The 10,896-nt window shown below is 39.3% G+C and overlaps 1 protein-coding gene across 1 annotated transcript; it reads left to right on the forward strand.

The window, feature by feature from the left end:
- Nucleotides 1-636: 636 nt before the first annotated feature.
- Nucleotides 637-2,835, forward strand: LOC141691671 (uncharacterized). Its single transcript, XM_074496438.1, has 6 exons — nucleotides 637-774; nucleotides 823-957; nucleotides 1,568-1,834; nucleotides 1,982-2,048; nucleotides 2,148-2,360; nucleotides 2,480-2,835. The coding sequence occupies exons 1-6, from the start codon at nucleotides 637-639 to the stop codon at nucleotides 2,833-2,835; spliced, it is 1,176 nt and encodes a 391-aa protein (XP_074352539.1).
- The last annotated feature ends 8,061 nt before the right edge of the window (nucleotides 2,836-10,896 follow it).

The raw sequence follows: 10,896 nt of genomic DNA on the forward strand, positions 1-10,896 counted from the left end.
AAGCTAACGGCTTTGCAATATCCCTTGCTATTTCCTTATAGTTGTGACGGTTTTTATAAAAAAATACCATTTGGCAAAGTGAACGGTGTATCGGAGAAAAAATGGCAGATGATCACAATGAAGGAATATTATTTATACAGGTTCCAGGTGCGCACGAATCAAGGTGGGTTCATACTTTATTTTTTGGGTGAGTTTGTTGTTTAGTGTTGGGAGATATTAATGTTGTTTTTCTGTTGATTGGTGATGTTTTGTGTTGTTGCTATGACCCCGCGTCTTGGTGGCCATTTTTACCAGCAATACGTTGTTGATGCTTTCTCAACAATTGAACAGGCACGTCTATGGTGGTTTCGTACTAATCACACTACTTTGCGGACTGAATTATATAATAATATACAATAATTAGTTACATATGGTAACTCTGAGTCATCCAATATGGGTAAAGGATTTATTCTTCCTTCCGGATTTATGGGATCAAGGAGGTATATGCCGCAGAACTTCCTGGATGCCCTTGCTGTTTGTCGTTATATAGGTCATCCCAATGTTTTTCTTACAATTACTACAAATCCATTATGGGATGAGGTTATTCAGATGCTGAAGGTGTTTCCCTAGTGCTCTCCGCGGAACTCGCCTAATGTAATGGCGCGTGTCTTCAGGTTGAAACTTGACCAGTTGATTGATGACATTATGAAAAATAATTTTTTTGGGACGTGTCTTGGAGCTAAAGTTTTGGATCAGCTTTTTGCACCAATTTCTAGTGTTATTTCTGTAGCTCTGGCATGTATTTTTTGTTTTTTTGCAGTGATGTATGTGGTGGAGTTTTAGGAAAGGGGCTTGCCGCATGTGCACATGTTGATATGGCTGGATTCTGCCTCGAAACATGATCTGCAGGCAAATGTTAATAAATATGTTTCGGCGGAGATTCCTGATCCAAATGTGGATCCTGTTGGCTATGCTGCGGTGATAGAATTCATGATGCACGGTCCATGTGGGAAAGATTGGCCAAAATCTCCGTGTACGAAATATTATAAGTGCATGAGACATTTTCCAAAAAGGTCAGCATAAGTTTCCGCTATAGGAAAAGAGAGACAAAAATACAATGAAGAGGGGGAGAGCAGTTTTGGATAACCAATGGGTTGTTCCTTACAACGGTGATCTTTTGGTCAGATATCAGTGTCATATTAATGTTGAAATATGTGCTCTTGCACGTAGTCTTAAATACCTTTTCAAGTATTGTCTTAAAGGGCATGATAGGGCGATAGTGGAAATTAGAGGACGGAAAAGAAAGCTGGCCAGTGGACAAAGGATGGATGAATTTGAGGATGAGATACAGTCATACTTTGATGGAAGATAAATTTGTGGGTGTGAGGCTGCATACAAGGTATTTGGATTTAATATTCACTACAGGTCCTTTGCGGTTGATCGGCTGTCATTCCATTTGGAGGGAAGAAAACCGTGAACGTTTCGTGCCAATGAGCCATTGCCAAAGGTTGCAACCAGGGAAAGGGAAAAACATAGTCAACTAAAAGCTTATTTTATACTGAATGCAACTGATAGTAATGATGTGCAGTATCTCTATGATGAAATACCACAACATTATGTCTGGAATGATGCTGATAGAACGTGGCTTCCGAGAAAGAAAGGGAAGAAGATTGGGAGATTGGATTATACACATCATACTTCGGGAGAAATATGGTATTTTCATTTTTTGCTGATAAAGGTCCATGGTGCGACCTCATTCGAGTCATTGGGGACTGTAAAAGGGAAAATTTGTTCTACTTATCAAGGGGCATTTGGGGATTTTGGCCTTCTCGATGATGATAATGAATGGCATCAGGTTCTCAGCCACAGTTCTGAATCCGGATTCCCCCATCAAATTCGGCATTTATTTATTCATATTTTAGTTAACTGCAAGGTGAGTGATATGAATGGTTTGTGGAATAATCACGGGATCAATATGGTTGATGACCTTGTGAAGAAATAGCGAGAGATAAGAGGTAATCCACATCTAATCCTCAATGAGAAGCAGCAACAGTTTTATGCACTTGCTGGTATGTATTTCCATTACTTTATTCTATGTTGTCAAGTATTGGGTGCAGCTGTGAAAAACTTTTTCTTTGGTCTTAAATATTTTTTCTCTTTACTTGCAGAGATCCATAATATTTTGAAGACTATTGGTAAGTTCCTTGAGGATTATAGTCAAATGCCACAGCCGCCGCATAGTTATTTCGATTGTGGTCTTAACAATCTGATCGTTGAAAAGACAAGCTATAATATTTCCGAAATGGAGAAAAAAATTTTAGACCTGTACTCGAGTTGTAACGCTGAGCAACTGGAGGTCTACAACGCTGTCATGCAATCAGGTGACAACAGGGAGGGGGGATGTTATTTGTGTATGGTAGTGGTAGTTGCGGTAAAACCTTCCTGTGGAGAATAATTATTGCCAAGCTAAGGTCTCGTTGTGATATTGTTCTTCCGATAGCCTCATCCGGGATAGCGGCGACTTTGATGCCTAGGGGTCAGACGGCACATTCAAGATTTAAAATTCTTATTGTTCTAGATGAGCATTCTATGTGTTCAATATCTCATACGTCAAATATAGCGGAGTTGATTAAACAAAAAAAACTGATTATATGGAACGAGGCTCCAATACAGCACAATTACTCCTTTGAATGTGTTGATCGATCACTGCGGGATATTATGAAGGCGGTGGATCCAGAACGCTTTCATATCCCTTTTAGGGGGTTTATAGTTGTCCTTGACAGTAATTTCCGCCAGATTTTTCCTGTCATTACACGAGCGTCGTGTGGTGAAATTGTTTCTTCATGTATAACATGAACAAGCTTTGGAAGATAATAGGGGTATTCAAGTTGAGGCATAACATGAGGCTTTCCAGAGGGAACAGTTTGGGGGAGGTACAGGATTTGAGAGATTTTGCTGAGTGGGTTTTGGATATAGGTGATGGGAATATAGGAACACCAAATGGAGGAACTGATGGTGAAGGTAAAGATGATATTTGTGTCCCGAAAAGGTTTTGCCACTTAACTTCTGAAATTACTATTGAAAGTATGATGGAAAGTACATTCCCAGATTTCATGCAGCATTATCAGGATCCAGACTACTTGAGTGGACGCGCAATATTAACTCCTACTAATCAAATGGTTGGACGTGTTAATAGTCTTATTGTGGAGAAGCTTCCAGGTGAAATATAATCATATTTTAGTGTTGACACAACCGATGATTTCCCTGGTTCGGTTTCTGATCAACTTACGTCCTTCCCTCCTGAATATCTGAACAGTATCGCTATCCCTAGTTTGCCCCTTCATGAGTTAAGAGTGAAAGTGGGTATTGTCGTTATGTTGATGCATAATTAAAATCAAACGTTGGGTTTGCTATGCTATGATCATCAAGAAGGCTCAGGGACAGTCTCTTGAGAATGTGGCTCTCTTTTTTCCAAAAGGGGTGTTTATTTATAGACAATTTTATGTGGCGGTCAGTCGGGTGACATCCCCCCAAGGCCTAAAACTTTTTATTCAGGATAAAGATGGGAACAACACAAATATTACCCAAAATATTGTATATAAAGAAGTCTTCTACAATTTACCGGTTATTTAATTTGTGTTTGCTGCTTTGCGCATTTTATATGTACTATGTACTAGAGTAAGAAAAGTGGGTTGTATTCTAGATTTGTAATCCTTTTAACAGTTAACAATAACCTGCTTTTAATGTTATGCCCTATTTCATCATGCAATCTATTTTTGGCTTTTACAATTGATCGCTGATTTTTGTTCTGTGTTTGCTTTCACTGGGTAGGATGATGAGGTAGGGTAATGTAGGCATTTTCATGACCCCTACTTTGTAAATTTCCAGAAAATAATTTAACTGTTTGGAGGATGGCCTTTGATTTAGGAAGTGGACTGAACAGAAAACATGAGACAACCCAGTTTTAAACCTTTTTTTAAGTAAAATATCTTTGTTAACTTCATGAGCAGCAATAATTGAGTGCATAAACCAACCACGGTTTCCTAAAAAGAAGATATTCCCGACATACTGTAGTATGAATAAGAATTAGAAAGATCTTGCTTTACTAGAAAATATAAACCACCACTTATTTGGTGTCAGAGTTTGGTGTCAAGAGAACTCAAACTCTTTCTTTCCTTTTAAATCTGTATTGCAGGACCGTTTGCTTGGGTTAGGTTTTGGAGCTGCTGTTAGGGGGCTGTGAGGTAAAGGTATTGCATCTTTTACTTTTTCCTTATGTGAACATCTATTTCTCCTTAGATATATTACTGTTATGTGGTTTGATTCTAGAAGATAACCCCATTGAAAGTTTGTTCTACTCTGTTATTTATGTTTTATAGGCATTAGAAAATTATATTTCAATGGCATTCTACAAGTATGATACAGTATAGGCCTTGAATGACTCGACCGATGAATGGAGGCTAAGAGTAAGGGCGCAAGCTGTGTGGAAAGGTATCACGAGACAGACAGGAGATTTCAGGGGCTTTAATATTATCTTTGTTGATTACTATATGAGTTCGATTAAATAAAAGATGCTGATTACCGCATATTATTTTCCAAGTTCTGTGTTTTTGAAATATTGTATATTTTGTTTATTTTTAAATTTCATTGGCATCGAAGTTGACACAAATTATAGTTCTAGGCTACTCTTTCTTTATATTATGTTCGCCTAATCTTATTTGACGTTTTTTTATATGTTATTAGGTTTGTCTTATATGATGTGGTGTTTTGTTTTTGGCATGAACTTGTGCATTTTGTTATTTACATAATTTACAAATTTTATAATTTTACCTGCACATATAGTTCTAGGCTGATTTTTCTTTAAACTCTGTTGCCACAATCTTATCTGATGTAGGGTTTTACATTTGACAGAAGTTTGTGGAGTTGGTTTTTTATAGAAGTTGATGCATTTAATGAAACGTAGGGCTGTAGAATTCATGCACAAATTATAGTTCTAGGTTACTCTTTCTTTATATTATGTTCGCCTAATCTTATTTGATGTTTTTTTAATATTATTAGGTTCGTATTATATGATGTCGTGGTTTGTGTTTGGCACAAAGTTGTGCATTTTGTTATTGACATAATTTACAAATTTTATGATTTTACCTGCACATATAGTTCTAGGCTTCTTTTTCTTTAAATTATGTTGGTGTAATATTATCTGGTGTAGGGTTTTACATTTGATAAGTGGCATTTTATACCACTTAAAACGTCTTAAAATAGCTTAAATTGGTGTCTTGAAATCAAGTATTTTGTGTATTTGATGCGTTTTTCTAGTGTTTGTGCATTTAAGGGTAATAGTTGCATTTCGGAGGAGTAATCATCAAGAATAAGTCTTGGCATGTGTTCAGCATTGCGAGAGGAAAGAAAGGGGCAGATTACGGCAAAAAAACGGAGTAAACTCAGGAATTTTCCAGTAGGGTCTTGAGCGCCCGCTCAGCTATGCTGAGCGGCCGCGCAGAAAGCTGAGCGCTCGCTCAGCTATGCTCAGCGGCCACACAGGGTCGGGAAAAAAGATAATTTTTTTTAGACTTCTACTTCTATTTGGCTTCCAACTTTTATGTAATCTGAGTTTTATGGGACTATTATATAAGTAGATTTGGAGACGTTTTCACTGGGTTGGATCGCGGTATTAATCAAGGAGCAAAGGAGATAAGGAAGAAGACCGTTTTAGCACACCGCAACGAAGAGGGAGCATATTTTCTTCTGATTCTTTATTTCGTTGTAACATTGGATGCTAGTTTTCTTACTTTGAACCTATTTACTCTTGTGACGTACTCTGGTTTAATATAATTAGTTTAGTTATTATTCTCTTGTGTTTGTTTATCATGTTTTCATATGAACCCATGATGACGATAAATGCTATCATGGGCTAATCGTGATCATGGGGTCGTAACGGATTTACTATTGAATTCTTTGGTTAATTGTTTAATACCTTAGTGTGTGATGATTGTATGATATCTAGTATTGGTTGTGCGTATTCGTCTTATGTGTGTCGCGAACATATAAGATAGGTGTTAATCTCTTGTGAAGCGACGGTGGATCTCGAGATTTAGAACTTGCCATGCTAGCATAGGTTCATGTATGATGTGCATGATTAGTGGGTAACTCTAACCGTTTTATTCGCCCTGTGTAATTAAAAGGAATAACTTGTGCTTAAATCATTATGTTGTCAATTTTTGTAGACATATAGGAACTCAACATAATTGATGCATATTCAACTTCTATCTTAATTGTGGATGCTTGGTAGAATGGTATTAGTACAATGAAAGTTGGCTTTTATCAGTTTCGTGTTATTCGATTAATATCATCACTGTTGCATGCTAAGGGTAATAACAATAACTATTGAAGGAAGTAGTAATGAAGTTGTGATCTCATGAGTGTTTTAATATTGTTAATTCAAAGTATTAATTAAGTGGTTAATTTTAGTAGTTAATTGTAGTTAATATTTAGTCAATAATTCTAAGTGTTAGTGTCTTAACATTGAGAAGTAATCATACATTGGTGAGTGAGTATAATTGAACAATAATTAGTCTGAGTCTCTATGGGAACGAACTAGAAAGTATTCTATATTACTTGCGAACGCGTATACTTGCGTGAATATTAGCACGTGTTTTCGCCCTAACAAGTTTTTGGCGCCGCTGCCGGGGACTCGGCGTATTCGTTTAGTTTATGTACTTACCATCATTGGTCGTTAGGACTCAGTGATTAAGACGTATTTGTTACTTATTATTTCTGGTTGTGTTTCAGATACTTTAGCGAACGTTTATGCAAACTCGTTCTCGTACTCGCAAGAGGACTTTAGATACAGCTGAGGAGACAGACGAAGTTCTTGATATTCCGGAGAAGATAGATTTTGAAGATTCGGATTCAGGAAGTGAGCAGAAAGAACCAGTAATCATGGGTGATCGTATTGTTTAGGCCGATCCAGCTCTTATGGACTTTTCTCGGCCTAAAATTGATGACATTCAGTCAAGCATTCTTCATCCAGCTATTCAAGCTAACACCTTTGAAATCAAGCCGGGCACTATTCAGATGGTGCAGAATTCTGTTTCTTTTGGAGGTGCTGCGACTGAAGACCCCAACATGCACATAAGGAATTTTGTCGAGATCTGCAGTACTTTCAAGTATAATGGCGTGACTGATGAGGCTATCAAGCTGAGGCTTTTCCCATTCTCACTGAGGGATAAAGCTAAGGACTGGTTACATTCTGAACCAGCTGGGTCCATCACTACTTGGCAAGATCTTGTGCAAAAGTTTCTGGTGAAGTTTTATCCAATGACAAAGACTGCTGCTATGCGGAGTGCTCTTACTCAGTTTGCGCAGCAATTTACAGAATCTATGTGCGAAGCTTGGGAACGCTACAAGGAAATGTTGAGAAAGTGTCCACATCATGGAATGCCCGATTGGATGGTGATCACTGGTTTCTATAATGGTTTGGGGGCCCAATGTCGGCCCATGCTCGATGCAGCAGCTGGAGGCGCCTTGTGGGCCAAAAGCTATACTGAGGCTTATAATCTTATCGAGACTATGGCTGCAAATGAGCATCAAAACCCAACCCAGAGGATGATGCCTGGGAAAGTAGCAAGTATTCTGGAAATCGATGCAGCCACCGCTAATGCAGCGTAGCTCCAAGCGGTGTCTATGAAGGTCTATTCTCTAGCTACATATGGAGTTAATCAAATAGCTATGGTCTGTGAGATTTGTGCAGGTTCTCATGCTACGGATCAATGTTCTCTCGTCAACGAATCTGTTCAGTATGTGAATAATTATCAGCGACAACAGCAGCCTGTGCCAACTACTTATCATCCTAACAACAGAAATCATCCAAATTTCAGCTGGGGTAATAATCAGAATGCTATTTAGCCACCATATCAGCAAGGTGTGAGTAAACAGTTCAATCCACCTAGATTCCAGTAACCACAACAGTATGCTCAAAGGCAATCATATCCTCAACAGGGAAGTGCAGCTGCACCTACTAGTGCTGATTTTGAGGAACTTAAGCTGTTATGCAAGAGTCAGGCGGTTTCTATCAAGACCTTGGAAAATCAAATCGGTCAAATAGCCAATGCAGTGCTCAATCGTCAACCTGGAACACTTCCCAGTGACACGGAAGTTCCAGGCAGGAAGGAAGCTAAAGAGCAAGTCAAGGCTATTACCTTAAGGTCTGGGAAAGTTGCTGATGCTGAAAAGGCAAAAGAAGGAGAAGCTGAAGTTAGAGATGAAGAAGCTAAGCAAAAGGAGAAAGCGGCGGAACCAAGGAAGACTACTGTTGAACACACTCTGCCTGAGGGTAATACAGGGGAGAAACAACTCTATCCTCCACCACCTTTCCCTAAGAGATTGCAGCAACAAAAGCTGGATAAGCAGTTCGGTAAGTTTTTGGAGGTGTTCAAGAAACTTCACATCAATATACCTTTCGCTGAGGCTCTGGAGCAAATGCCTAGTTATGCGAAGTTTATGAAGAGTATTCTTTCAAGGAAGGTGAAACTGAATGACCTTGAGACCGTTGCTCTAACGGAAGAATGCAGCGCTGTGCTGCAGCAAAAGTTACCTCCAAAGCTTAAAGATCCAGGTAGCTTCACCATTCCTTGCACCATTGGCAAGTTGTCGTTTGACAGGTGCCTTTGTGATTTGGGAGCAAGCATCAATCTGATGCCATTGTCGATCTTTAAAAAGTTGGATTTGCCTGATCCAAAACCCACCTACATGTCTCTACAATTGGCTGATCGTTCTATTACTTACCCAAGGGGCATAGTGGAGGATGTGCTAGTCAAGGTGGATAAGCTCTTCTTTCCTGCAGATTTTGTTATTCTGGATTTCGAGGAAGATAAGAAGATTCCCATAATCTTGGGAAGACCTTTCTTGGCTACTGGCCGTACCTTGATAGATGTGCAGAAAGGTGAACTTAATATGCGGGTGCAGGATTAGGATGTGACCTTCAATGTATTCAAAGCAATAAAATTCCCTACAGAAGATGAGGAGTGCTTAAAAGTGGATGTGATTGATTTTGCGGTTACTTCAGAACTCGATCATATGCTAATGTCTGATGTATTAGAAAGGGCCTTAGTGGGGGATTTTGACAGTGATGATGAAGATGGCAACGAGCAATTACAATATTTGAATGCTTCTCCCTGGAGGCGAAAGCTGGACATGCCGTTTGAATCTCTTGGTACTTCTGACCTCAAGAATGCTGAAGGAAAGCTCAAACCATCAATTGAGGAAGCACCTACCTTGGAGCTCAAGCCATTACCTGAACACTTGAGGTATGTTTTTTAGGTGATGCATCTACTTTACCTGTTATTATTATATCTGACCTTTCAGGTAGTGAGGAAGACAAGCTCTTAAGGATTTTTAGAGAATTCAAATCGGCTATTGGATGGAAAATAGCAGACATCAAAGGGATCAGCCCTTCATATTGTATGCATAAGATTCTGCTAGAGGAGGATAGTAAGCCAACTATTGAGCAACAACGCAGACTTAATCCTATCATGAAGGAGGTGGTGAAGAAAGAAATTCTGAAATGGCTGGATGCAGGCATCATTTATCCTATTTCTGACAGTTCTTGGGTGAGCCCCGTACAATGTGTTCCTAAGAAAGGAGGTATCACTGTGGTAGCAAATGAGAAGAATGAGCTCATCCCCACTCGAACAGTTACAGGATGGAGAGTATACATGGATTACCGAAAGTTGAACAAGGCCATGAGGAAGGATCACTTCCCTCTTCCATTTATTGATCAGATGCTTGACAGGTTGGCTGGTCATAAGTATTATTGTCTTTTGGATGGCTACTCAGGGTATAATCAGATTTGTATTGCACCAGAGGATCAGGAAAAGACTACCTTCACTTGTCCATTTGGCACGTTTGCTTTTCGCAGAGTTTTGTTTGGGTTATGTGGTGCACCTACCACTTTTTAGAGATGTATGATGGCTATATTCTCTGACATGATTGGGAATAATGTTGAGGTGTTCATGGACGACTTCTCCATCTTTGGACATTCGTATGATGAATGTTTGAATAATCTTCGTGCCGTGCTCAAAAGGTGTGTGGAAACTAATTTGGTGCTCAATTGGGAGAAATGTCATTTTATGGTGCGTGAAGGCATTATTCTTGGGCATAAGGTCTCTAGCAAGGGTCTTGAGGTGGATAAATCCAAGGTGGGAGTCATTGAAAATCTTCCAACACCTATTTCTGTGAAAGGAATCCGTAGTTTTCTTGGTCATGCGGGTTTTTATCGGCGGTTCATCAAGGACTTTTCAAAGATATCTAAGCCGTTGTGCAACTTGCTTGAGAAAGATGTCCCTGTCAAATTTGATGATGAATGTTTGACGACATTCGAGACTCTCAAGAAAAGTTTAATCACTGTACCGGTTATTACAACACCGGATTGGACAGAGCCGTTTGAGATGATGTATGATGCAAGTGATTATGCGGTAGTTGCAGTTCTTGGGCAGCGTAAAAATAATCTCTTTCATGTGGTCTACTATGCTAGTAAGACCTTAAATGGGGCCCAAATGAACTACACCACTACTGAGAAGGAGCTCTTGGCTATAGTCTTTGGTTTCGAGAAATTTCGATCGTATCTGCTTGGGACAAAAGTGACAGTGTTCACTGATCATGCGGCCATTCGCTATTTGGTTTCCAAGAAGGATTCGAAGCCGAGACTCATTCGTTGGGTGCTCTTACTTCAGGATAAGACATTGATCAAGGAATCTTTTCCGGATGAGCAGTTGTTCGCAGTTCAGGAGGAAGAGCCATGGTTTGCAGATATTGTAAACTATCTTGTCAGCAATATAATGCCTCCTAATTTGACCTCAGCGTAAAAGAAGAAGTTTCTGCATGAGGTGAAGTGGTATATGTGGGATGAACCATATTTGT

This window comes from Apium graveolens, chromosome 2, assembly GCF_009905375.1.
Source record: "Apium graveolens cultivar Ventura chromosome 2, ASM990537v1, whole genome shotgun sequence".
NCBI classification, from domain to species: Eukaryota; Viridiplantae; Streptophyta; class Magnoliopsida; order Apiales; family Apiaceae; genus Apium; species Apium graveolens.

Excerpts from the sequence above, each read along its gene's own strand:
- LOC141691671 (XM_074496438.1), top strand. The coding sequence starts at position 637 with ATGGCGCGTGTCTTCAGGTTGAAACTTGACCAGTTGATTGATGACATT. Across the intron at positions 958-1,567 it reads ATCCTGTTGGCTATGCTGCG|TATCTCTATGATGAAATACC; the intron begins GTGATAGAATTC and ends AATGATGTGCAG. Across the intron at positions 2,049-2,147 it reads ACAGTTTTATGCACTTGCTG|AGATCCATAATATTTTGAAG; the intron begins GTATGTATTTCC and ends CTTTACTTGCAG.